Genomic DNA, 27697 nt, shown 5'->3' on the forward strand with positions numbered 1-27697 from the left:
ATTATACAACCTTAGCATAATAGAAAGGGTTAAACCTGAAGTTGATACCTTTTTTTCTAAATTTAAGTCTGCTGCTTAAAGGCGGATAAATCTCTTCTCTGATCTTGTTTTCCTGTTCTATAAAAGGGAGAGAAATTGTAATATTCTAAAATCAGGACGAAAAACCCTACAGATATTTAGCTAAGCAATAGAAAAATCAGTGAATTGGACAAGGCAACCTCTCAGTTAGTTGCTATGCATTCTGAGTTACTATGATTGTTTGTCTTCTTTCACTTCAAGTTATTAAGCATTCACTCACTGAACTTCTATGGCCATTCATTGAGCAAGGCACTGATGTTGTAAAGATGATTGTTCCTACCTTCATGGAGCATGCAGTCTGCTATAAAGAGTATCGGTGATATAATGTTGGTGATGTTATAAAAGGACATCAGGATCTCTGGGAGAATAGGTGAGAGGGCCTTTATTATGCATGAAAGGCAGAGAGTTAGACACAACCTCTGAGAAGCTGTGACCCTAAAAGGGGAGTGGAGTTTGCCAAGCAGACAGAGGAAGGGAAGGTGTTACAGGTCCTGCAAAATAAAAAGGTAGTGGTGAAATCATTTAAAGAAAAAACAGCTTGTAGTTTGGAGAACAGTTTCTGTGGGTCAGGAGTCCAGGCACAGCATCACTGTGCTCCAAGTCTCACAATCTGGAGTCAAGGTGTCAGCAAGTCTCTTATCAGGAGGCTTGATTGGGGAGGAGAATCTACTTACAAGGTCACTCTTATTGCTGGCATAATTCATTTCCTTTCAGTTATATGATGGAGGGCCCAGTTTTTTGCTGGCTGTTGACTAGATGCTGCCCTCAGCTCCCTCTTGATGAATTCAAAACCGACTGATTTAGGGCCTAAATTACATCTGCAACGTCCTTTGCCATATTCAGTTGGCTAGAAGCAAGACGTCCATCATGCCCAGGCTCAAGGGTAGGAAACCATATGTGATGTGAACACCAGGGGTCAAGAGTCAGAGAGATTCTCCTCAGATTCTGCCCACCACAGAGTGTTATGTGAAAGAAAGACTCAACTTTTTGTGGCCTCAGAGAGCAGACTGTGACACATGGGTGTTAACCTGTTGACTTTAATATGTCAGCATCTGGTTAGCACTACAGAGTTGGCATAAACCATGGGCAAGAAATGGAGGAGGTAGCAGTGAGGGTTACAGCCTTAGGCCATTAATAGAATGTCTTCATACCACTTTTGCCATGTGCTGGCTTACTGTTTAGTTTTCTTCCCTAGTACACACTCTTTTGGCTCCCTTTTCCTAAAGGAAACCCAAGATCCTCAGCTTAGTGTATGAGTCCTTTGACAACCTGTCACCATAGTTTTCCAGGTCTTTTCATTATGCTGTGTTTTTATACACCTTTTCCCTTTTTCTTAAAATGTCGTTTTCTCCTCTCACTCCGGCTTCTCCTCAGCCAACTTCTATTTGTTTTTATGACTCAGCTCAAATGTCATCATGGAATTTAATTAGAACTGTCTTATTGTTCATCACAAGATAATTTATTTATTTTTTCTTCCTTTGTATTCATTTACAATAATTGGACAAGGAAAGGGATGGATGAATGAGAAAGAGGAGTAGAAAACGATCTGGTCATACCATGAAGGACATTTATCTTTCCTGTTCTAGAAGAGGCTTTCCTAGTCTACAACAAAGGTAGCAAACTTCTTCTGTAAAGGTGTGCAGATAGTAACTATTTTAGGATTTTTAGGCCAAGATACAGCATTAAGGATACTAAATAGGTACTTATGTAACAAGAAAGAAAACAAATCTCCACAAAACTTTTACTAACAAAGTTCAAAATATAAGACTAACAATTGGGTACTTTTCTTCTGTTTGTACCACAGAATTCCAGAGAGGAATGGAATTCTTTTTCATGGGAATAATGTTTTACCTAATTGAGGTTGAAAGTTAGTGTTGCCCATCAAATTTGCAAGGTCAATTGCAAAAGTTCACTTGTTAATACTGATCTGTAATGAGATTTTGTGTATTTTATCTTAGAAAAAAATTTTTTCACACACATAGGTACTGTCAGATACTGCTATCAGTCCATGAGCACATTATTTTATTGAGCATATTGATCATTTATAAGACATTTATAAAATTCTATCAGATCTTCTCTTGCTGTTTGCCCTGGAAGCTCCTCAGTTGCACATTTAAATGAATTTTGAAATAGGACATTTTTTGGAAATTGCCCTGAGGTATAAAATCACTGCTAGACCTATAGCTTGAGCTCAGAAATATATCTGCTGCAGATTTCTATGGGAATAGAGATATTACCTAATTTCAACTTTTGAAAGCATGGGAATGATTGCAGCTCGCTATATTACATGCAATTCAAACATTAGTTGTTGTTAACATGACATTATTGCAGTATATGTTTCACATATAAACATCGTTTTATTTTGTAATTTTAGGTTAAATTCATTACGAAACATTAGGAAGTCCACGGTAAAAATTAATTTCCAAAGACAATTAAAAAATTTAAGAAGTGTTTGATAATAGTAGTTAAGGCCAGTTCTTCTAATTCAGAGTTCCTGAGCTAAAAAAAAATCATAATAAAACTTTATTACCAGTAAGCCACCAAACTGATGATGGATAAGTCCATGAAACAATTGAAGTTTACCATTAACACTGCTGGTTTAATAACACAGGATAGATTCAGATATTTACCATGAAATACCTGCTGATGAATAACTGTATACTTTAAAGACCTTACATGTTTAAGGGGCATGGTGGCTCACACCTGTAATCCCAGCACTTTTGGAAGGTGGGTGAATCTCTTGAGTCCAGGAGTTTGAGAAGCCCGGGCAACACAGTGAAACTCCATCTCGAAAAAAATTAGCTGGGCTTGGTGGCACACACCTGTAGTCCTAGCTACTCCAGAGGCTGTGGTGGGAGCATTGCTTGAGCCCAGGAGGTAGAGGTTGCAGTGAGCTGAGATCGCACCACTGCACTCCAGCCTGGGTGACAGAGTGAGACCCTGTCTCAAAAAGACAAAAAAAAAAAAAAAAAAAAAGCCTTACATGTTCACTAACTCTATAAATTTGTCCAGCTAAGTTTTTTTTTTTTTTTCTGTTCCACACATCACCCCATCAGTCATAGCAGAGTTCACTTAAAGTTATACTAAATTAATGTTTTAGCAATTTATTTGAAAATATTCTCACCTGTAGTAGCCTCATGCAGACTATTCATAGGGGCCAACTCTTCAGTCACTTCAAACTTGGTAATGATGCCCTCAATAAACAGTAACGCAGAGCAATATGGGTGATATATGTCAGCTCATCAAAAAACAAGGAAAATGACTCAATCATTTACCTTATTTTTAAATCAGCTGTTGACGTTGCTTCCAATGCTGTCAACTTTTTGAGAAATTGTTCCTGCTGAAAAAGTAACCTTTAAACAAGTTTATTTTCTCAGGACATACTTCCTCAACTGCAAGTAGCTTTCCTTGCTTGGCTAGCAGATATAAACAATCGGAAACTTCTTTGGTTATAGCTTCATTTTCATTTTTTTATTTTTGTAAAGAAATTCTGCTGTGATGTAAATTGTAAATGTGATGTAAATTGTACTATGATGTAAATTGTAAATTTTCTAATTTTTCTGACTGTTGCTTTCCTGCAAGTTGGGAATATTGTGATGAACGCCTAACCTGGTAATGCTTATTTATGCTGTTTTCCTTTAGCATAGCTATAGTGTCACTCAATAATAAGCATCATGCTTTGCTATCTAATTGCTAACAAATAATCCACTCTATGGAACCTTAAAATGGCAACATTTGAAGTCTACTTTTCTTGTTTGACAAGGTTGGGTATACACTACTAATAAAAAAAAGTCACAGAATAGCAATATACATGGCAGTCAAAATGCTGTTGACTTATGACTATGTCACAGTGATTTGTAGTTTCCCATATCACAACGTAGAGCAACGAGAGAACCACATAAAATCTGTCATAGCTACTCAATTCTGCCATTGTAGGCAAAAGCAGCCATTTGTAATACATGATTGGGTGAATGTGGCTGTGTTCCAATAAAACTTTATTTATGAACACAAATTTGAATTTTATTTACTTTTCCTGTGTTATGAAATACCCTTATTTTGAGTTTTTTCGACTAATTAAAGTTCATAAACCATTCTTAGCTCATGGGCCACCCAGAAATGGAAATAGGTTGTGGGGCAGATTTGACCCATGATCATGGTTCGCTGGCTCCTACTCTAGAAAGGAAGAGGTAGAATTGAGTGTTAATTTGTTTCATTCTGACACAAAATTCAGCATCAGTCTTTTCTTAGTCTCAAATCTTTTTAGTGGATCATGCCACCTTACTTACTCCGTCTTTTTTTGAGACGGAGTCTTGCTCTGTTGCCCAGGCTGGAGTACAGTGGGGCTATCTTGGCTCACTGCAACCTCCACTTCCCAAATTGAAGCGATTCTCCTGCCTCAGCCTCCCGAGTAGCTGGAACTACAGGCACATGCCACCACACCTGGCTAATTTTTTTGTAGTTTTAGTAGAGACGGGGTTTCACCATGTTAGCCAGGATGATCTCGATCTCCTGTCCTGGTGATCCGCCCGCCTCGGCCCCCCAGAGTGCTGGGATTATAGGCGTGAGCCACTGCGCCTGGCCTGGGATTTTTTAAAGCAGAAAGATAAGGAGACATTGTAAAACTTAATGGTAAATTGTGAAAGTTAAAAGAGGTCTTGGCTTTGGGATGTACAGATTTCATGTTTGAATAATATTACATTTGCCCATCTTGTATCCTTTAATCCTATCATTAAATCAAATATTTAAATATGATATTTAAATATAAAGAAAGCCATTTCAGATTAAATTTATAAATTACTATGTTAACCTAATCTAGCTACATTTTTCATCTGAAAAAAATTTGTGATTGGCTTCTAACTCATCTCATGAATCTATACTTCATGAGAGAAAACACAATAATGTGGTTCTTTGAAATAAAAGGAGAACTTAAAAGTGCTTTTATACTCTAAAATGAGTCCAGTGATTTATCATTATTGTTCTTTTATATATGTATATAATACATATTATATATATAAAAGATATGTATGTATGTGTGTGTGTTGTGTATATGTATATATTCCATGAGAGAATAGGTCTTTTCATGATAGTAATGTTGAATCAGAAACTTTTTTCAGTATTCAATAAAGATAATTAAAATGCCACAGGGTAACTCAGAAGTATTTAAGATTAAAATATTGCAAAGTAACTGAGAATAGTGTATACTTGAGTTATTCCTTCTAACTCCACAGGGTGAAATGACAAAAATCTTCATGCACCCTTCCTCTTCAGGTATTGTGTAGTTGGCCTTGAGACAAAAGCGTTCACACAGTAGAAGTTCTGGCACTCATTTGGGTGCACAAGCATGATGCAGTAAGGCCTGTCATTTGGTGCCACGGGAAGCAATGAGTGGTAGTAGGAGGAATCAGCTTGGGAACCAGACACATGGGGGATTTGAATCTTAGGTCTGCTGTCGATAGCTTTCTGATCTTGTGCCAAATCACTTAACCTCTCTCACCTGGAGTTTCTTCATTAATAAAATCAGCTATAATATCTACCTTATGTAGTTTTGTGAGAATTAGGAATAATGTGTGGGAAGTGCCTGGCAGAGCAGGCATTCAGTAAATGGCAGGCAATGTTATTACTTCAGTGTTGTACTTGTGTTGGTTATCATACTGTGGTAGCCATGCTGTAGTAGGTAACTGTGACTTTCACAAGTCAAGCATGACAGACTGAATTGGTTGTGGAGACCAGTCCTACATTCTTCCTTCTGATGCTACCCATGCGTGTAGTGCGTGTAATTAACTCACAGTTTCAGAGCATTCCATGTTGTACCATATAAAATGTAGGAATGGGGCTGTCTACTCTCTTTTTTGCCCTTGAGTGGCAATAATATGTGCTTCAGAAACATTAAGGAATATACCCTATTAAGGCTATCCTAAATTGTTTCCATTTCTTACAACCATATAAAATGGGAAATTTTATTAACCCTCATACTTCCATAGTGTGGATAACCTAGTTTTCCTATAAGTAAATCTGCATAAAAACTAATATGTATTCTTATTCTGCTTTCTTTAAAGTTTTAATCATTCTCCAAATGTGCTGAGCTTGTATTTTATCAAATCCTTGCCATTCTAATTTTCCCATTATAGAAAAGATAAATTAAATTTCAAAATCTTTGTGTTCAGTTCATCAAACATTTATTGGTTATGTGCCAAGCGCTGTGCCTGGTGCAGACTAAGAAGATAAAATCTAATATCTGCTTTCAACTTGCTTACATATGGGGGAATAAGGGGCAAAACAAACATGTAAATATAAATATGAGGATAGTGTGATACATCATTATGCAATCAAAGAGGAAGGGTTCCAAATATTAATTACATTGAAATATGAATAACATCACTGTGGTTGATCAGTAATTGAAATGTTTAACCTGTTTAATAGCTTGTATCATGACTTGACTGGATGTCTTTTTTCTTGTTAAAATCTATGCTATTCTAGGTTTTTACATTTTCAAACATACTTAGAAAAATTTTAAGTTATTTCTACTTAAGAAAATTTATTAGCTGGGTGCAGTGGCTCACACCTGTAATCCCAGCACTTTGGGAGGCCGAGGTAGGTGGATCACGAGGTCAGGAGATCAAGACTGTCCTGGCTAACACGGTGAAACCCCGTCTCTACTAAAAATACAAAAAATTAGCCGGGTGTGGTGGCACACACCTGTAGTCCCAGCTACTCGGGAGGCTGAGGCAGGAGAATCGCTTGAACCTGGGAGGCAGAGGTTGCAGTGAGCCGAAATTGCGCCCTGCACTCCAGCCTGGTGACAGAGTAAGACTCCATCTCAAAAAAAAAAAAAAAAGTCTCTCTCTCTCTCTGTATATATATATATATACACACACACACATACATACACACACATATATATATTTGCTCTTCAAGAATATTCTTAAGGATAGAAAGTGATGACACCTGTGCATGAATTTTTTTTTTTTTTTTTTTTTTTTTTTTTTAGTGAGAATCCCCTCAGGATGACTAAAAATCTGTACTTCTCTCCCGTGCCAATTTTTAAAAAATTCTGATTCATGGAAATCTCATCAACCTGTTGTCTGGGTTGTACAGTTATCAGCCTTGCCTGATAAAATGAAATCAGACATTCTCAAGGAAATGGATTTTGCCTCTTTGGGAATGATATAACAGGTGCCAAAACATCTTCATTTATGATATGCTGAATTCAGAGAAGCTCAGCTATACTAGATTTTCAGTAATGCTAGATCATAATATTTATTCCCATTTCATTTTTTCTTTTAAGACGTACATTCTTTGAAATATATTTTTCTTGCATTGACATTGACATTGACAAAATGGAAGTAGTGTTTTATCATTAGTAACTTCTATAGATTGCTGTTTCATATAGAGCATTTTTAGTCACTGAGCAGGTATCAGAAAAATTTCAAGTAGTTATTGTTTTCTTTTCAGTGGTGGTTCTATGTATAGTTCGGATACAGATGAGGATGAAGAAACTGAGCCTTCTTCTACTGGGCAACAGATAATTGAAAATTCAATAACTATGAATAAGATGAAGCTGCTGAAGGCTAAGATGAAGAATATGAATCTCAGCAAAAAGGTGAAGCTGTTGGCATTTGGCCAGGCTTATCTCTCGCTTACCCCTGCAGGGCACTCAGCAATGAGGTCTGTTGGTCATTGTGAAAATATTATAAAGTATTATTCATTTCAGGTTTCTGGCCTCAGTTATTTATTAAACTTCTAAAAGGGATACATTGTTTTTTTTAGATTAGAAGCACACCTGAAGGGATTATACTACACTTAATATAATTCATCATTTTAAAGATCATTCTGGGTCTAAGAAGGATAAAAAAAGAGAGCTTAATCTTAATCTTGCAATAATTACTTTTTAAAAATATGTTAATAGTTATTTATTATGGATAAAGATATCTACTATTTAGTAGATAGTGTCAGTTTTCTAAAGTGATTGAACCAGTTTACATTCTTTACAACAGTGAATGAGAGTTGCTGTTTTCCCATATTCTTCCCAGTATTTGGCATGGTCCTTTGTAATTTTTGTAATTCTGCTTTGTAGTGGCATCACATTGTGGTTTTAATTGCATTTCTCTGATGAGACCTGGAAGGTTGAGCACCTTTCATATGTTTATTGGGCATTTGGATACGCTTTTTAATAAAACACCTATATTTTTCCATTTTTCTATTGGGTTGTATGTTTTTTGTTACAGAATTTTTTTTGAGTTTTATATATATTCTAGATAAAAGTCCTTTGTTTCATATTACCACTTTATTGCTTTCCTTTTTACTCTATTAATGGTTCCCTTCCTTTTCGTATATAATAAAATTCGAAAATCTTTAATATACCACATGACGAATTTTTACATTTATATACACTCCTGTAGACACAACCCAAATTAAAATAGGACCTTTCACTCCAGAATGTTACCTCATAATATTTCCCAGTTAATATCTACCTTTTCCCACTCTCGGAAATAACTACTATTCTTACATCTATTACCATAAATACGTTTTTCCTATTCCTGAAATTTATATAAATGGAATCGTAGAGAATATGGTCTGGTTTCTTTTGTTCAACATATTTGTTTGATTTATCCATGTGGTTGCATGTATCAGTTAATTCTTTTTTATTGTTGTATACTATTGTACTATGTGATTGATTTACCTCAATTTGCTTCTCTCTTTTCCTTTTGATGGACATCTGAGTTGTCTCTAGCTTTTGGCTTTTATCAATAAACCTGCTTTGAATATTCTCATACATTCTTTGGTGGACATATGCGCTTGTTTCTTTGGAGCATATACCTAGCAATGGACTTTCAGAGTCAGAGGAAAGATATGTGTTTAACTTTAGTATTATGCCAAACAATTTTGCCAAGCATTTGAACCAATTTACACTCTTATCAGCAATGTGAGAGTTCTAGTTTATGCCACATTCTTGCCAACACTTGATATTGTCAGTCCTTTTAATTTTAACCATTCTGGTGACTATGTAAATGGTTTTCATTTATATTTCTCTAATGAGGAATAATGCTGACTTTTCATGTGATTATTGACCATTAAGATATTTTTTTGTGTGAAGTGCCTGTTCAAGTCTTTTGTTTATTTTTAAATTGAGTTCTCTGCCTTTTGCTTATTGATTTCTAGGCATTTTTGTATACTGTGGATACAAGTCCTTTGTCAGATATATGGGTTGCAGATATTTGTAACACTCTTTGGTGACTTGTTCTTTTACTTTCTTACTCTTTTGGTGAATGTTTTTAATTCTATTCTAATGTATCAGTTTTGCTTTTGTTTTTTTTTTTTTGAGATGGAGTCTCACCCTCTCGCCCAGGCTGGAGTGCAGTGGTGCGATCCCTGCTCACTGCAACCCCACCTCCCAGGTTCAAGCAATACTCCTGCCCCAACCTCCCGAGTAGCTGGGATTACAGGCACGTGCCTCCGCGCCTGACTGATTTTTGTATTTTTAGTAGAGACGGGGTTTCACCTTGTTGGTCAGGCTGGTCTCAAACTTTTGACCTCGTGATCCACCCGCCTCGGCCTCCCAAAATGCTGGGATTACAGGCGTGAGCCACTGTGCCCAGTTTGCTTTTGTGATTATCATTTTTGATAACCTTTTGATGAAATATTTTCCTACCACAGGTCTTAAAGCTTTATGATTGTTTTTCTCTCACTTAGGTTTAGTCCAGCTGAATTTTTTTTTTTTTTTTGAGACGGAGTCTTGCTCTGTCACCAGGCTGGACTGCAGTGGCACAATCTTGGCCCACTGCAACCTCCACCTCCTTGGTTCAAGCAATTCTTCTGCCTCAACCTCCTGAGTAGCTGGGACTACAGGCATGTACCACCATGCCTGGCTACTTTTGTATTTTTAGTAGAGATGGGGTTTTGCCATGTTGGCCAGGCTGGTCTTGAACTCCTGACCTCAGGTAGTCCTCCCACCTTGGCTTCCCAAAGTGTTGGGATTACAGGCGTGAGCCACGCACCCAGCTGAAATTTTTTTGATATAATGTAAAGTGGGGTAAAGATCTTTTTTTTTTGTTTGTTTCAGTTGGAGAACAATTGACCTAGCTCTATTAAGAAAAAAAATCCTTTCTTTACAGTCCTAAATGTTTATGCACCTAATAATAGAACTTCAAAATACATGAAGCAAAATCTACAAAGAAATAAACAAATACTTTTGTTTAAAGATTCCTACCTCTCAGTCTCAAAAATCGATGGAACAGATAGAAAATCAGTGGATTTAGGAGACTTGAAAAACACTATCAACCTACTTGACCCAACTGCCATTTACAGTATACTCTACCCAAAACAGCAGAGTACACATTTCTTTTTAAGTGCATGTAGAACATTTACCAGGGTAAACCATATTGTGTGCCATAAAACAGGTTCAATTTTCTTTTCTTTTTTTTTTTGAGACAGAATCTTGCTCTGTCCTCCAGACTGAAGGTCAGTGGCACAATCTTGGCTCACTACAATCTCCACCTCCTAGGTTGAAGCGATTGTCTTGCTTCAGCCTCCTGAGTAGCTGGGACTGCAGGCTCATGCCACCACGCCTGGCTAATTTTTTGTATTTTTAGTAGAGACGGGGTTTCATCATGTTGATCAGATTGGTCTTGAACTCCTGACCTCAAGCAATCCACCTGTCTCGGCCTCCCAAAGTGCTGGGATTACAGGTATGAGTCACTGCGCCCAGACCAGTTTCAAATAAATTATAAAAGATTCCAAATAATACAAAAATGCACTCTGATTACAATGGAATAAAATTGGAAATCAGTAATAGATATGTGGAAAACTGTCTGATATTTGAAAATAATACACTTCTAAGTAACTGATAGTCAAAAAGTCCAAAGAGAAATAAGAATTATTTTACACTGAATAAAAATATTCTGATATTGTGATGAATTGATTTTTTAAAAATATGAAATATTCTTGCATTGTTAGAATAAACCATTCTTGGTTGTGATGTATTTTCCTTTTCGTGTCTTTAGATTTAAATTATTAATATTTTCTTTAGGATTTTTGCATTAGGATTTTGTTCATGAGAGAAATTTTGATCTATATTTTTATTTCTTTTCCAATATACAGTAAGGTTGAAAGAATTTTACCATGAGCACTTATTTATCTAATACCTAGATTCTACTATTAAAATTTTTTAAATTTTGTTTAATTGTGGTAAAATACATATGACATAAAATTATCTTGACCATCTTAAGTGTACACACAGTTCAGTAATGTTAAGTGTATAACACGTTGTGCAACCAATCTCCAGAAGTTTTTTATCTTGTAAAATTGTCATAATGTGTCAGAATTTCCTTCTTTTCTAAGGCTGGATAATATTTCATTGTATGGCTGTATACCATAGTTTTTTAATCCATTTATTCCTCAGCGGACACTTGGTTTGCCCCCATCTTTTAGGGCTATTGTGAATAATGGTGCTGTGAACATAAGTATACAAATATCTCTGTGAGACCCTACTTTCAGTGTTTTCTTTTAGTAGTTTCATAGTTTCAGATCTTAGAGTTAAGTCTTTAGTTCATTTAGATTTGGTTTTTGTATATGGTGAAAAATAAGGGGTTTAATTTCATTCTTCTGCATGTGGATCCAGTTTTCCCAACATCATTTATTGAAGAGACTATCCTTTCCTCAGTGTATGTTCTTGGCACCTTTATCAAAAATAAGTTCACTGTGGGTCTGTGGACTTGTTTCTGGGTTCTCTATTCTGTTCCATTGGTTGTGCATCTATGGTCATGTCAGTACCATGCTGTTTTGGTTATTGTAGCTCTGTAGTATAATTTAAAGTCAGATAATTGTGATTCCTCCAGTTTTGTTCTTTTTGCTTAGATGGCTTTGACTATTCTGTGTCTTTTGTGGTTCCATGTAAATTTTAGGATTATTTTTTCTGTTTCTGTGAAAAATGTCATTGATATTTTGATAGAAATTATGTTGAATTTGTAGATTGCTTTGGGCAGTATGGACATTTTAACAATATTAATTCTTCCAACTCATGAACATGGAATATTTTTTCATTTTTTTGTGTCCTCCAATGTTTAATAGCTTTCATCATAGAGATCTTTCACTTCTTTAGATAAGTTTATTCCTAGGTATTTTATTTTACTTTATTTGTAGCTATTGCAAATGAGATTACTTTCTTGATTTTTCTAGATTATTCACTGTTGGCATATAGAAATGCTACTGGGTTTTATACGTTGATTTTGTATCCTGCAACTTTACTGAATGTGTTTATCAGTTCTAATCGTTTTTTGGTGGAGTCTTTTGGTTTTTCCAAATACAAGATCATATTATCTGCAATCAAGGATAATTTGACTTCCTTTTTTCAAATTTGTATGCCCTTTATTTCTTTCTCTTGTCTGATTTCTCCAGCTAGGACTTCTAGTACTAGTGCTTCCATTTAGGGTTCCTGATGATATTTTCTCTCGGCATTTGTCCGAAAACTTATTTTTACCTTTTTAATTTTGAGAAATGTTTAATTCTTTTTTTTTTTTTTTGAGATGGAGTCTTGCTCTGTTGTCCAGGCTGGAGTGCAGTGGCGTGGTCTCGGCTCACTGCAACCGCTTCCTCCCAGGTTCAAGCGATTCTCCTGCCTCAGCTTCCCGAGTACCTGGGACTACAGGCATGCACCACCATGCCCAACTAATTTTTGTTTTTTTAATAGAGATAGGGTTTCATCATGTTGGCCATGATGGTTTTGATCTCTTGATCCTGTGATCTGCCTGCCTCAGCCTCCCAAAGTGCTGGGATTACAGGCGTGAGCCACTACACCTGGCTGAGAAATGTTTAATTATTTAGAAATGTTATAAGACTAGATTCATCAATTAATATTTTCCCACATTTGCTTTCTGTTTGGATTTTTTTTTAGCTGATCTATTTGCGAGTTAAGATATCATGACACTTCCCCCAAATACTTTATTTAGCATGTGTCTCCTAAGAATAAGTGCCACCTTTTACATGATTATGATACAGTTACCATACTCATTTATGATTGATACATATTATGTCATCTATATTCATATTTCTCAGGTCTTAATAATGTGCTTAATAGCATTTTATATTGTTTTTGATCTGGGATCCAATCAAGAACGATGCATTGCATTTCATTGTAATGTTTTCATCGTTTCTAAGCCTTATTTGGACATTCATGTAAAATATTTTTGAAGAATGTAAATCAGTTGTTTTGTAAAATATTCTTCAATTTGGAGATTTGGCTGTTTCATTATGATTAGATGGAAGTTGAACATTTTTGGTAGGAATACTACACAGATGGTTTATTCTCAGTGCAACACATCAGAAGGCACATAATGTTAATTTGTAGTAGTTTCTTTTTCTTTTTCCTTTTTTGAAGAAAATTTGCAATTTTACTTGGTGTTTCCTCATTAGTCCACGAGTAGTTTAATATAGTTTGAAAATGTTCTGGTGGTAGAGGCTTTTTGGTTTTTCTTTTTCTTTTCTTTTCTTTTTTTTTTAAGAGGTGGGAGTCTTACTATGTTACTGAACTCCTGGGATCAAGGGATCCTCCAATTTCAGCCTCCCACATGGCTGGGACTATGTGTGCAGAACCATGCCGTGCTTGATTTTTCATTGTTTTTAATTTCTAGTTTTATTGCTTGGAACTCAGAGAATATTGTTTGTATTTCTACTTTATAGCATTTTATTCTTTGGGATCTAATAGCACTTTTCATGAATATATACCTCAGAAGACAGTTTATTCTCTATCGTAAAGGTAAAAGTTTGCTAGATATTTATAAGATAGACCTTATTGATTAAGGTTTTTTTTTTTTTTTGTCAACTTGATCTGTCTTAGAATGAGAACAGTAATAGATGAAGGTCTATTATTCATAGGTTTCTGTGTATTTCTCTTTTCATTTCCCATACTTTTTGCTGTAAGAAGGTGGTAGTTGTGTAATTTGGTACATAAATACTAATAACTTATATTTTCACTGTGTTGCTAGTTACAAAAGCAGTGAAATGTTTGATCTCTATCACACTGACTGACTTTCCCCTTGAATTTTCCTTGCCTGATATCAGGCCCATATCTACAGGTATCTTCTTGGTTTCATTTGCTTGGTATACCTTTTCCCATGCCTCTATTTATTAACTTTTAAGTTATTTTGTTTTATATATTTCCTTTATATACAGTATAGAGTTGTTTTTGCTTTGTGAGCCAGTTTGAAATTTTAAAAAACAGGTAACTTAATCACATTTATATTTATTGATATGACTTCATATTTGGTCTTAAATGTCTTATTTTGTTATATTTACAGTTTCCTTCTCTATGCTTTCTTTTGTGTGTATCTGTATATATGAATGTGTAAGTGTGTATTTTTTGGTATTTCAGAAGGCTTTTGCATTTTGTTTTATTGACTCACTTTACATTAATACTGTTTATCGTGTTCTTGATCTGCCTTCTCTTTATTTAACCTCCTCCTCTTTCATTTGCCAGCTTTAAGTATCCTTTAACTCCCAGTTACTAAGTGAAAATCAGTGAACTTTTTTCTTTTCTCTCTTCATCCTCTCATTAAAAATTTTTTCTGCTTTTTTAAAGAAAACATAGCATTTACAAATCATTTATCTTTGTACTCACCCTTATTTTAGTTTTAATTATATTTCATCTTTTTTTTTTTTTTTTTTTTTTGAGATGGAGTCTCACCCTGTTGACCAGGCTGGAGTGCAATGGTGCGATCTTGGCTCACTGTAACCTCTGCCTCCTGGGTTCAAGCGATTCTTCTGCCTAAGCCTCCTGAATAGCTGGGATTACAGGTGTGCGCCCCCACCCCTGGCTAATTTTTTGTTGTATCTTTATTAGAAACAGGGTTTCACCATGTTGGCCAGGCTGGTCTCGAACTCCTGACCTTGTGATCCACCCACCTTGGCCTCCCAAAGTGCTGGGATTACAGGCATGAGCCACCGTGCCCGGCCAATTATATTCCATTCTTATGATCAGTCTTTTTGCTGTAGGTTTCTCCATGTATTTTGGTTAGAAGAAGCTCATCTAAAGTCCTCAAGAAAGGCTTGTAGGTACAGTAATTCTTGAATTTTTTGATGTTCAAACCCTTTTCTTTAGACTTAACATTTTTATTTGTTTTTACCATTATGTATGATATTAATTGTAGGTTTTTCTTCTATTTTGGTATTTTCCTATTTACATTGATACATAATAGATATATTTTCAGGATACATGTGATAATTTAATACATGAATATAATTTGTAAACATCAAATCAGTATAATTGGGATATCCATAACCTTAAATATTCATCTTTTTTTAACGCTGGAAACATTAGCCTTAATCCTTGAATACGGCTTGCCTGGATATAAAATGCTTGGTTCACATCTTTTCCCTTGAGTTTGTCTAAAATGTTGCTCTGCTGTTGTTTTGCTTTTTATATTGCCATTGGGAAATCTAATTACCAATCTTTCTTTTCTCTGTAAATGATTTGGTTTTCTTACCTAGAGAAAATGAGGATTTTTTTTCTTTTAAATGTAATGGTTTTACTAGGATGTATCTTGGAATTAACTCTTCAGGGTCAATTTTCACTATAAACTTGAGCCTTTTTAACATATAGATTCAAGTCTTCTTTTATTTCAGGATGATTTCTTAGAATTTATGTTTTTTCTTTTTTAGTACTTTGTTTTTTTTGTTTATTTTCGTTTTTGGAACTTTTTTTTTTTTTTTTTTTTGAGATGGAGTCTTGCTCTGTCGCCCAGGCTGGAGTGCAGTGGCATGATCTCGGCCCACTGCAAGCTCCGCCTCACAGGTTCATGCCATTCTCCCGCCTCAGCCTCCGGAGTAGTTGGACTACAGGCGCCCGCCACCGTGCCCGGCTGATTTTTTTGTATTTTTAGTAGAGACAGGGTTTCACCGTGTTAGCCAGGATGGTCTCGATCTCCTGAACTGGTGATCTGCCCACCTCGGCCTCCCAGAGTGCTGGGATTATAGACGTGAGCCACCGCACCCGGCCTTTGGAGCTTATTTTTTACGTAAGTTAGAAGTTGTCGTCGTCGTTTTTTTTTTTTTGTTTTAGAGACAGGATCTTGAGGTGTCACCCAGGCTGGGGTGCCATAGCCTGAGCTCACTGCAGCCTCGAACTCCTGGGCTCAAGTGACCTTCCTGCCTCAGCGGCATGAGATACCCTGCCTGCCCTGTTAGAACTTCTATGTCTAATATACAACCACCTTCTCTCTTATCCTTTTACATTCTTTATTTTTATTCTTTTGGCTGTTTTCATACCTTTCTTCAGTATTCTTTATTAAATGTTCAGTAGAATTCTAGTCTTCTGTGGGCACCTTGTAATTTAGTCTTCATTTCTGGGATGATTTTGTTTTGTGCAAAGTATTTCTGGGTTTGCTCACTTCTCATTTCATATCTTCCTATTACTTTTATCCATTCTGCCTTGAGTTTTTGCATTTGTGATTTGATGAGATTTTAAAAAGTATCTGCAAATACTAACTTAAAGATACTCAATTTAAGTTGGGATATTGTGATGTAGTTTTCTTTTGTTTCATTGTTTTAAGGAGAATTTTCATTAGCTAAAATGTCTGATTCTCATTTTCTGTTTTATTTTTATAGCAACTTTACATGGATTTGGTCTGCCTTTTTCTGTTTATTTTCTAACTGTATTTTCCATAATTTTATTTATTTAGATGAGTATTAACAGTTATATATTAATACACAGAAGCGAGGATTTTGTATAGGGAAGTTTCTTATTTCAAGAGCACTCTCTTCCTTTGGTGTAGTGAAATGCAGGTTTTTAAAATCAATGACACACTTTTGAGATGGGGTCTTGCTCTGTCACCCAGGCTGGGGTGTAATACGTGGCATGATCTTGACTCACTGCAACCTCTGCCTCCTGAGCTCAAGCTATCCTCCCACCTCAGCCTCCCAAGTAGCTGGGATCACAGGCTCCTGCCACTATGTCCAGCTAATTTTTTTGTATTATTGGTAGAGATGGGTTTTTGTCATGTTTTCCAGGCTGGTCTTGAACTCCTGAGCTCAAGCGATCTTTCCAGCTTGGCCTCCCAAAGTGCTGGGGTTATGGGTGTGAGCCACCATGCCTGGCCCAAATCAATGACACTCTTATTGGAGGGCAGTGTCAGTATGTTTTCTAAGTTATGATTCACTATTGTTTTTGTAGGATCCTTACTTTCCCTTTCCTGCTTCTTTCTTTACTTTTACTATCAAAGTCTCAATGGGTGCCTTTTCCTTTCAATTTACCCCTTCTGCCTCCAAAAGTGATGCCTTCTTGAAGGTACCTCCTTTATCCTGAACAACTTTAAGGCAGGGTGTGTTGGCTCACGCCTATAATCCCAGAACTTTGGGAGGCCGAGGCGGGAGGATCACTTGAATCCAGGAGTTTGAGACCAGCCTATTAACATAGGGAGACCCCGTCTCTACAAAAAATACAAAAATTAGCTGGGCATGGTGATGTGTGTCTGTAGTCCCAGCTACTCAGAGGATCAATTGACCCTGGGAGGGCAAGGCTGCAGTGAGCCATTATTGTCCACTGTACTCTAGCCTGGGTAACAGAGCCAGACCCTGTCTCAAAAAATACACATAAAAATAAAGTCAATTCCTTTTAATTTCTCAGTAGCGTGTGTTTGATATCCCATATCTTAGACCTATTTTTAGTATCTTCATAATCAAGTGGGATTTTTGTCTTTTGTGGATTTTTCTTTGTTCCATCAGCTGTAGGTTATGCAAACCTCTCCTTTTCTTTCTTTTTTACTCCCCCCCCTTTTTTAAATTTTATTTTGGTGAAGCTCTTACTCTTGCCTGTCTCTCACCACAGGCATAGGCTTTGCAGATGAGTTTCTTGGATTGGGAAATATTTTGAAGTTCATATTATATGTCTCCCAGTTTTTCTGAGGCAAGGGTTATGAGTGATTTTATTTGTGTATGCTGTTGATATGTGTAGTTTTTCTGGAATATGGAGAAATTCAGTTTTAGGCAGCTGTCATTAATTTTGACAGCTCAGATGTCATATCCTTCATTTTTGAAGAATTTTTTGCTAGATAAAGAATTGCAAATTGGGCCAGGCGTGGTGGCTCACACCGTAATCCCAGCACTTTGGGAGGCCAAGATGGGTGAATCACCTGAGGTCAGGAGTTCGAGACCAGCCTGGTCAACCTAGAGAAACCCCATCTCTACTAAAAATACAAAAATTAGCTGGACATGGTGGCGGGTGCCTGTAATCCCAGCTACTCAGGAGGCTGAGGCAGGAGAATTGCTTGAACCCGGGAGACGGAGGTTGCAGTGAGCTGAGATTGTGCCATTGCACTCCAGCCTGGGCGACAAGAGTGAAACTCTATCTCCAGGATAAAAGCATCTACAGGAGCCAGCTCATCTTTCTAAGGTTCTTCTTTCTTAGCTCCTCTAATTTTTCTTGCCTCAGTTGGTATCCACTGAATTATCCAGCTCTTCTTATATTTTCATATATTTTATATTTTCTATAAGTGGGAGCATTGGTATGTCATAAGATATTCCATCCCATCCTCATGCCTGCTTGCTGCCATTTTTGCTTACTTTTAAGAGCTGAGATTTCTTATGTTTAGTTCTCAACTTTATTCATAAGATCTTGAAGTTTTATGGTACTTTTATTAAAACCTACCGTGCCAGAGGGCCCCAGGACCCACCCCAGGTGTGATGGTTTGATAGGAAGATTCACAGGACTGTAGTATGTTGTTGTATATAGTTGTACCTGTTGCTAAGATTTATCACAGCAAAAAGATACAAGGCAAAAATCAGCAAATGTAAAAGGTGCATAGAGCCACGTCTGGAGGAAACCAGGTACAAGCTTCCTAGAGTCCTCTTTCAGTGGAGTCTCATGAGACGTGCTTAGTTCTCTATCAATGAGTCGTGACAACATATGTGAAATGTTGTTTACCAGGGAGGCTCATTAGAGACTCTGTGCCCAGGGATTTTACTGGGCCTTTTCATGTAGGCACCCTCTGCCTAGCGTTTGCAGTTCAGACTCCCAGAAGGAAAGCAAGTGTTCAGCATGAACTGTATTATTGCATAAATAGTTTGGCACAATGAGCCACTCTTATCAGTTAGGTTCATGGGAACCCTCCTGAAATAGATGTTCCCAGAAGCCAGCCAGAGGCCAGTGTTGCCAGCAAGTCTTTTCAAGGATAGCAGTTTAGGCCTTTTAACTCTTTCTTTCTTTTTCTTTTTTTTTTTTTTTTTAGGGTTGATAACTTTTTTTCTGTATACCAATCCAATGAAACATAGTAGGAAAAATTGTTGGAGATCTAAAATAGGTCAGCAATGTCATATCTAATATAATCAGTTCATTTTCTTTATAGTAAAACTCTGAGAAACAGTAGTAAGCAAAATAGAACAAAATTATTTTTCTTTAATATTACTGGAAAAGTATACTCAGTGAAGGAAAATAGCATCTTCCCTATCATAATCTTAAGATTTTACTCTTCTTAAACATTTTAAATTGAGATAGTAAAAGTGCCAGTATGTTATGGTAAGTAACGTTTTCTTCCTTCACTAATTTTTGTTAATGGGCAGAGAAAATGACTGTGTAAAGAAACTGTATATTCATTCCTTTTAGCCTAAGAAAGCTGTCAAGATAAAACCTCACCCACCTATAGCTCCTCGACCTTCTAGTGGTTCCACTGCACCATCTCGCCACCGATTGTTAAGGGTCCTCCCCAACATTGGTCAATCTTGTTTACCTGCTTTTGGGAATGCATATCTGCCCGAAATCTCTAGGAATGGAATTTCAAGTTTGGCAACTCAACTCCCTGCTGAGAGATCCATATCTTCTATCACTGGTGAATTTCTTAAGGAAAATAATAGCTGGGAGAATAACACACTGTCTCACTTCAGTAGCAACGTCAAACTACCTCCTCAGATACCCCATTTGGAGTTGGGAAATGACCAGGAGCTTGCTGACTCTGTTCTCCATCTTGGATCATCCCTGCCTACGCAGAGAAAACATTTTTTAGGAAACTTGCCATCTAGTAATGAGGACACTGTCTTACCTTCAGAAGAATGTGTAATCGAAGAATCACTTCTACCTGAAGTGGGCTCACTGGCTTCATTTGCAGATGGAAATGCTGATGAGCAGAGCAGCGGCTTAGAAGATGCATGCAAAGTGAATCCGGAGTTGTTACTCACTAATGCTGACAAAGGGTTGAAAGCTCCAGAGCAGCATCTTAAGCATGTTGCGGGAGTGCTGAGTGGGGAATCAGTAGAGACTTCAGTTCTTAACTACCGGGAATTAAGTCCTCACAAGAATAGACTCTTGTCACCTCTTCGCTGTTCTGCACCAATGTTGCTACATAATTCTCTGGTGAAACCACAGAGACAGTCCAAATGTTTTGAATTTGGGAAACTACAGCCTTCTTCTCGGTCACTGGATGTTCAAAACATAACTGATTGTTCTTCCTCTAGGACTCCTCGCTTTCAGGGTGTTAAAGTTGATTCACCTGGGAAAAGATCTGATGTTATTTCCAAAGTTGAGGCTCGAGATATCACAGAAATGGCTAACAAGGCTTCCAAAGAGCCTATTGATTGTGTAAATAATATCAGTTTTCTTGCTTCACTGGCCCGGAGCACAAGCAGAGATAGATTACAGAGCACACGTGGGGCAGGCAGGCTTCAGACCTCTGGAATTGGGCTGTCTACAAACCTCCAGCATTTTCAGGAAGAAAACCTTAGGAAAAGTTCTCCCCAGTTAGAACATCCAGAAGTTTTTTTGGTCAGTATTTTCCTTTCAACATGCTCTAGTAGTTATCCTTGTAGTGATCCAACTTACTTAACGTTTGGTTTTTGTTTACATAAATAAGGAAGGCTAAAATTAGATTTTTTTCATAAGTTTATCTGATAATGTTTCTTTAGTTTGTATAAAATCTTCTTGATGGTTGAATTTTGCATGCTGTTTTAGTCCTGAAATGTGAATAGTAATTTGAACATAAATTAATGTAAACAGTTTATCAGATATGTATGTATATGTTGAACTCCTCGAACTCCTGGGCTCAAGCAATCCTCCTGCCTTAGCCTCCTGAGTAGCTGGGAATATAGGGACATGCCAATACACCGGTATTTTTAAATACGTATTAAAAATATGTGTTTTTAAATGCTAAATCTTTTTAATTTTTTTTTCCATCCCAAGTAAGAACTTTTTATTTGAGTCATCAATTTTTACTCTCTCTCTCTCCCCCTTTTTTTTTTTTTTTTGAGACACGGTCTCATTCTGTCACCCAGGCTGGAGCACATTGGCATAATCATGGTTCACTGCAGCCTTGACCTCCCGGGCTCAAGCAATCCTCCCACCTCAGTCTCTCGAGTCACTGAGACTACAGGCGTATGCCACCATGCCTGATTAACTTTTATATTCTTTGTAGAGATGGGGTTTCACCATGTTGTCCAGGCTGCTCTCAAACTCCTGGAACACAGTGGTACGATCATAGCTCACTGCAGCTGCAATGTCCTAGGCTCAAGTGATCCTCTTACCTCAGCCTCCCAAAGTGCTGGGATTACAGGCATGAGTCACCACACCCAGCAAATTTTACCCTCTTAAAGATAAATAATAAGCATGATATTGCTAGATGTGGAATCAGGTTCCGAGTTAATTTAATTAAACAAAAATTGGATTAAATAATTTAAAATGAAAGCCCAACAGCATGTTAGTGATAAAATACAAGTATTTCATGTTTGTTGATCATTTCTATTCTTCATTGACTGACCTCTATAGATGTTTTGTGTTTTAATTGTAGTCTACCCATGGTGTTGGAATGAATGGAAATAATGCAGCAACAGGGAAAAGCGTAGGTAAGCTACAGATAATTTTGAAAACAATATAAGGCTGATAATTACATAATTATGCATCCGGTTGAATTTTCAAAGAGAAATGGGAAGAATCTTCTCTGTGGCATGTAAAGAGTAAATTCTCTCCCTAAATGTTTTTTCCATTTAAGAAAATAATTACGAGAACGGACTGTAGGACACATATAAAGAACAAAACAAAAATTGAAATGGAAATATCTTGTCTTGGAAGAGGTGTCATCTATGTCAAAAAAACCCACAAGATTATTGAAGAATGAACATGTAATTCCCAACCACCTTAGTTACTGGCCACTCTAGAGCCATGTGGGTTTTGAAGAATTACCCTAGAAAGATGTCTTTCAACATCATGGCCAAATATCAGAGGTGGTGGTAAGAATCTCTTTTTGATGCTCTGGTCATTTCTGGATAAAAGAAAGGGACCGTCTCTAGGGCCAGCCCTTTCCACGGCATACTAGTAGAAGTGACTATAACATTAGCACTTCTTTCTACCAATATAGAAAAACATTAAAGATGCACCGGCTGGTCCTTATTTTCAAGGAGGAAGGAATCCATCTTTTTAAATGTTTTAATACCCAGACCAGGGATGGGAAACTTGTTACCAAAGATGTGCCACCTTTGTAGCCCCAAGGTTTTAAAAGATATTTGTTATGGTTGTCATGTGAGTTTTATGTTTTTATTGAAGACATTTAGGGTTTGTTTTTCATTCCTATGTAAGGCCCAAGATTATAAAGTCATAGTCTATTTGCATATTTTTTCAATTCTTTTGTACTGTGGTAAAATAAACATAACATAAATTTTACTGTCATAACCATTTTTAAATATAAAGTTCAGTGACTTTCACATTGTTGGGGATCCATCACCACCATCTTTCTCCAGAACACTTTTCAAACTGAAACACTTTTCCCCCTCCCACCACCTTGGCAACCACCATTTCATTTCGTAATTCAATGATTTTTAGGTACTCTAAGTACCTCATGTAAGTGGAATCATACAGTATTTGTCTTTTTATGACTGGCTTATTTCACTTATCAGAATGTTCTCAAGATTTACCCATGTAGTAGTACATATCAGAAATTTTTTTCTTTTGGGGGCTGATACTCTATTGTGCATGTGTGTGTATATTTCAATTATTTAGAATATATACCCAGAATGAAATTGTGGGATCAGACGATATTTCTATTTTTAATTTTTTGAGGAACCATCATATTGTTTTCCACAGTTGCTGTACCATGTTTCATTCCATCAACAGTGCAAAAGGATTCCAGTTTCTCCACATCCTTGGCAACACTTGTTATTTTCCTATTTTTTTGCTAGTAGCCATCCTAATGGGTGTGAGGTGATGTCACTGTGGTTTTGATTTGCATATCTGTGATGATTAGTGTTACTGATTATTGATTCCCTAATTAGTGAAGTTGATTTCCTAATGAGTAGTTTCATGTGCTTATTGGTCGTTTGTAGATCTTCTTTGGAGAAATGTCTTTTCAAGTTTCCCCCCGCCAACCCAAACTGTATCCAGCTTTATTAAAGATACTTTCCATAAACAATCATGGTATTTCAGGCAGGATGTGGACAGTCGTTAACAGTATACAACAACTTTCAAACTCCCTTCTTCAGTGGAATACCAAAAATCAGAAAGCCACTATAAAACCCAATGAAATATCTGATGTTCTGAACAGGGGAAGTTTAGAGTGAGGGTTGACATTTCACATTTAGCATGTTGTTTAACAACTTTTCACAAGCCGACCCTGACTTTCAGGAAGTGCAGTAAAAATGGCAGAATTTATCTGAAGATCCACAATCTAGAAATGGAAACACTGCTTTTTTGACAGGTGCCATCTCAGTGGCATCACTGGAAAGTCCAGAATGCCTGACACATTAGGAAATCCAGTTTGTTTATTTTCTCCTTTTGTTACCTGTGCCTTTGGTGTCATATCCAAGAAATCACCACCAAATCCAGTATCATGAAGCTTTTCCCCTATCTTTTCTTCTAGAAGTTTTATAGTTTTAGGTCTTATGTTTAGGACTTTGATCCATTTTGAGTTAATTGTTATATAGAGTGTAAGGTAAGGGTTCCACTTCATTCTTTTGCATGTGAACATCCCATTTTCCTACTAACTTTTGTTGAAACACTGTCCTTCTTCGTTGAATGGTCTTGGCACCCATATTGAAAGTCATTTGATCATGTATATGAGGATTTGTTTCTGAACTCTACTCATTGGTTTATGTGTCTATTTTATGCCAGTATCACATTGTTTTCATTACTGTAATTTATTGACTTTTAATGTTATAGTTGTTGTTTTTCCTTGACACATAACTCTGTCCTGCCCTAACACACGGCTAATCTTCTTGGAAATTTGCATTACACCCATCCCTACTCACTCAGCTGTAGTTCAGTCTTCAGTGCTGGTTCACGTCTCGCTTGCTACTCTTCTGAAACTGCTATTGCTGTGGTCACTGACGATCTCCATAATTTCAAATCCATTGGATGCCTCCGTATCTTTATCTTGCTTGATTTTTGTGTCCTTCATTCTTGAAATAGTTTTCTTTTTTTTTTTTTGTTATTCTAGGCTATCACATTGTTATAAATTCTTTCTTTTGTTTTAATCTTTTTTTAACCTCAGTTTTCTTCTGTCCTTTTTTTTTTTTTTAACCAGCCCTCTGCTTGTCACCAGATACATGCTCTTTTTGTTTGATTTCATTTAGGTTTGAAGTATCAGCTGCTAGCTGCAGTAGAGCTGTGTAACTTGCTTCCATTTTCTCTCACCATAATAACTATCATTCTGAATTATCTAGAAGAGTCTGTATACATTTTGATGCAAGTTTCATTTAATTGACTGCCTAGATTCCTCCATTGGTCCTCTGTTCTTTTCACTATAAGGTTTCCCTTAGAAACTGTATCAATTATTGTAGTTTTAGCCATTGATTTTAGGCAGATGACTACCAACCTTGCGTCTGAAACACTAATTTATTACTTTTTGCTGCCTTTCTGTTGGGTCAGTTTTTGTAGATTCTGTTAGATGTTAGATCAAATATGAGACTAGGAAATGGCAAACAAGTGCATTACCTCAAGTACCTTTCATCTTGTTCTGAAAAGCAACTCTTCCCATCAATATGATTTTATGGATTTTTTTCTTTATTCATCTGTTCAGTACATGTTTGAGAGAAGGCGTCAGAGAGGAGTTGATAATTGATGATGTCTTACAGGACAAGTCAAATGCTACTGGGTTGACAGGTAGAGTTTATTTTAGAAGAGATTGCAGATGTAGAAGGACTTGGTACATCCTTCAGGGTGGGTTTGGCATGGTAAATTACGGTGTCTCTGGATAGTTAGAAAGGCATTATATTGGACATAATAATACCTTAAATGCCAGTCCAAGGAATTTATATTTTTCCTGTTTATAGTGGGGAATCAATATGTTTAGTGATGGTTCCTAGCACACAGTAGTTGACTAATAGTTTTCTCTGAATGGTAGAAGGATGTATGGAAGCTGCTCTCATAGAGTACTGTACTTATATTTTTGTGCTGCCTCATTACTGTCACTAATGTATTCTCTGTCTCTACACATTCACAAGGGTTTTTTTTTTTTTTTTTTTTTTGGCAGAGTCTCGCTCTGTTGCCTGGTTAGGCTAAAGTGCAGTGGCATGATCTCAGCTCACTGCAACTCTTCCTCACGGGTTGAAACGATTCTTCTGCCTCAGCCTCCTGAGTAGCTGGGACTACAGACACGTACTACCATGCCCAGCTAACTTTTGTATTTTTAGTAGAGACGGGGTTTTACCATGTTGGCCTGACTGGTCTCGAACTCCTGACCTCAGGTGATTTGCCAACCTTGGCCTCCCAAAGTGCTAGGATTACAGGTGTGAGCCACTGTGCCCGGCCTCACAAGAGTTCTTGAATGAAAAAAAGTGTGGAGAATACTGAGTTAAGCATCCCCTAAGAAAAGAAAAAAAATGAAAATGTGACTACAGTGAATTAAATTATTATCAGAGATTCTTCACCATTGTTTAAGGAAGAATATCCTAAGCCTGAATTTTAAAGATAGTTTCGAGTAGATAAACTTCCATTGGGCATCATGTAATATATGCCTTTCTTTGGTGTCCTGTGCAAGTGCAAGTAAATATCTTTTTACAAATATTTTAAATAATGGAATTACACCATCACCTTTGTGAGATGTTCTTGGTATCTCTAAGTGCACTTGAGAAAGAAAATGTTTATTAACTGAGTTGGTACCCAGGCACTATTAGGAGTCATTCCAGTTGTTTCAAATTTTGTTTCTAGTTTTGGCAAGATCTGGGAATGTATTTTAGACTGGTAATAAAGAAGATTTAATTTTCCTGGGCTTGTGTACAAATTACCTAATCTCTGTTGTGACAAAAGACATAGAACCAATTAATTGTAAATCCGATTTTTTGAACCTTTAAGAAATTTCAGACTTTTAGCTGCCAAATAAATACCAAGCTTAGGCCCCCCAAACCTTTTTCAGTAGTGGAGAAAAGGTCCCAGCACTATTGACACTACCAGTTTTTCCTCACTCCTTCCACTTGTTCTTGCATTTTTTCTTTGCCTCTTGCTTCTTAGCCTTTGAGTGACACCAAGCGCATGTGTACTTATACTGTTACTTTATCAACTATGGGCAGGAACTTTGAGTCTCTCTGCTTATGACTGGGGTTTGTTGGCATTTTGATCAGTTCTAAAAGACATTTCACTTAGTAATTAAAGAAATTGATTTGGCCTGGCACAGTGGCTCACACCTGTAATCCCAGCACTCTGGGGGGCCGAGATGGTCGGATCATGAGGTCAGGAGTTCAAGAGCAGAACAGACTGACCAAGATGGTGAAACCCCATCTCTACTAAAAATACAAAAAAATTAGCTGGGCATGGTGGCGCATGCCTGTAGTCCCAGCTACTCGGGAGGCTGAGGCAGAAGAATCACTTGAACCTGGGAGGCGGAGCTTGCAGTGAGCCGAGATCATGCTACTGCACTCCAGCCTGGGCAACAGAGCGAAACTGTCCCAAAAAAAAAACAAAAAACAAAAAACAGATTTAATTCTTTCTTATGTAATAACAGATGTGCTCTTATTTTTAAGGTAAAAACTCAAGTTGATACAGTAGTACAGAATTCAGTAAATATTTTTGGAAAACTAGTAGTACTGTGAAATTGATCTGTGTACTGTGTTAGTTACCATTATTAATATGACATTTTATGTAATTATAACATGCCTAAAACTTTCAGAGTGCTTTTTACATATGTGGACTGAACTGACCTTAAAGTGCTTATTAATCTAGAGAGAAAAATACATGTTCTATTATGTTAAAAATAAACATATTGAAGTTTTGAAAGAATAAATGACTTGCTCGTGGTTTGATGAACTTACTGTCTGTGGTGTAATAGGACTAAAAGGCATGTTTCATGATACTCTGGTACTCCTTTTTGGTGTGAACAAACAGAATATTTGTATTGCAATCATGTTCTCAGAGGTTTCATCAAATATGATTTTGAAGCAGACATTTTTCTTTATTCTCCGTCAAAATCAGTAGTAGTTTTACTACTGATAGAGTTCTCTGTCAAAATTCGTAAAAAATTATACTTTATATAAACTGATTACCATTAGAAATAATCAGAAAAGTGGTGTGTATAAAAAGTTCTAAAAATATAAGTGCTAATCAGTGGAAACTACCACATCTTAAAAAAAAATAGTTCCACTGCAACTTGACCTGTAGATTTTAGAAATAATTTTAGATATAAAAATAGCACAAATTAATTTTTATGGCATAGATATTTACTTTGAT

General features: G+C 36.7%; 1 protein-coding gene and 1 pseudogene across 12 annotated transcripts in view; both read left to right on the plus strand.

Annotated features, from left to right (window-relative positions):
- LOC111529800 overlaps positions 1-27697 on the plus strand; it is a 712005-nt pseudogene that overhangs the window by 273862 nt on the left and 410446 nt on the right. The gene's annotated exons all lie outside the window — the stretch shown is intronic.
- The window catches only part of ZFAND4 (zinc finger AN1-type containing 4), a 63773-nt gene that overhangs the window by 33324 nt on the left and 2752 nt on the right, over positions 1-27697 (plus strand). For 9 of the 11 annotated variants that reach the window (XM_026446768.1, XM_026446766.1, XM_026446770.1 and 6 more), the window contains 3 exons: positions 7531-7678; positions 19667-20818; positions 21837-21891. In XM_026446768.1, the coding sequence (XP_026302553.1) occupies positions 7531-7678; positions 19667-20818; positions 21837-21891 (1355 nt within the window). The remainder of the gene's footprint in view (positions 1-7530; positions 7679-19666; positions 20819-21836; positions 21892-27697) is intronic. The other 2 variants (XR_003306641.1, XM_026446771.1) reach the window with 1 other exon arrangement.

Source organism: Piliocolobus tephrosceles, chromosome 9 (assembly GCF_002776525.5).
Source record: "Piliocolobus tephrosceles isolate RC106 chromosome 9, ASM277652v3, whole genome shotgun sequence".
Classification (NCBI taxonomy): domain Eukaryota; kingdom Metazoa; phylum Chordata; class Mammalia; order Primates; family Cercopithecidae; genus Piliocolobus; species Piliocolobus tephrosceles.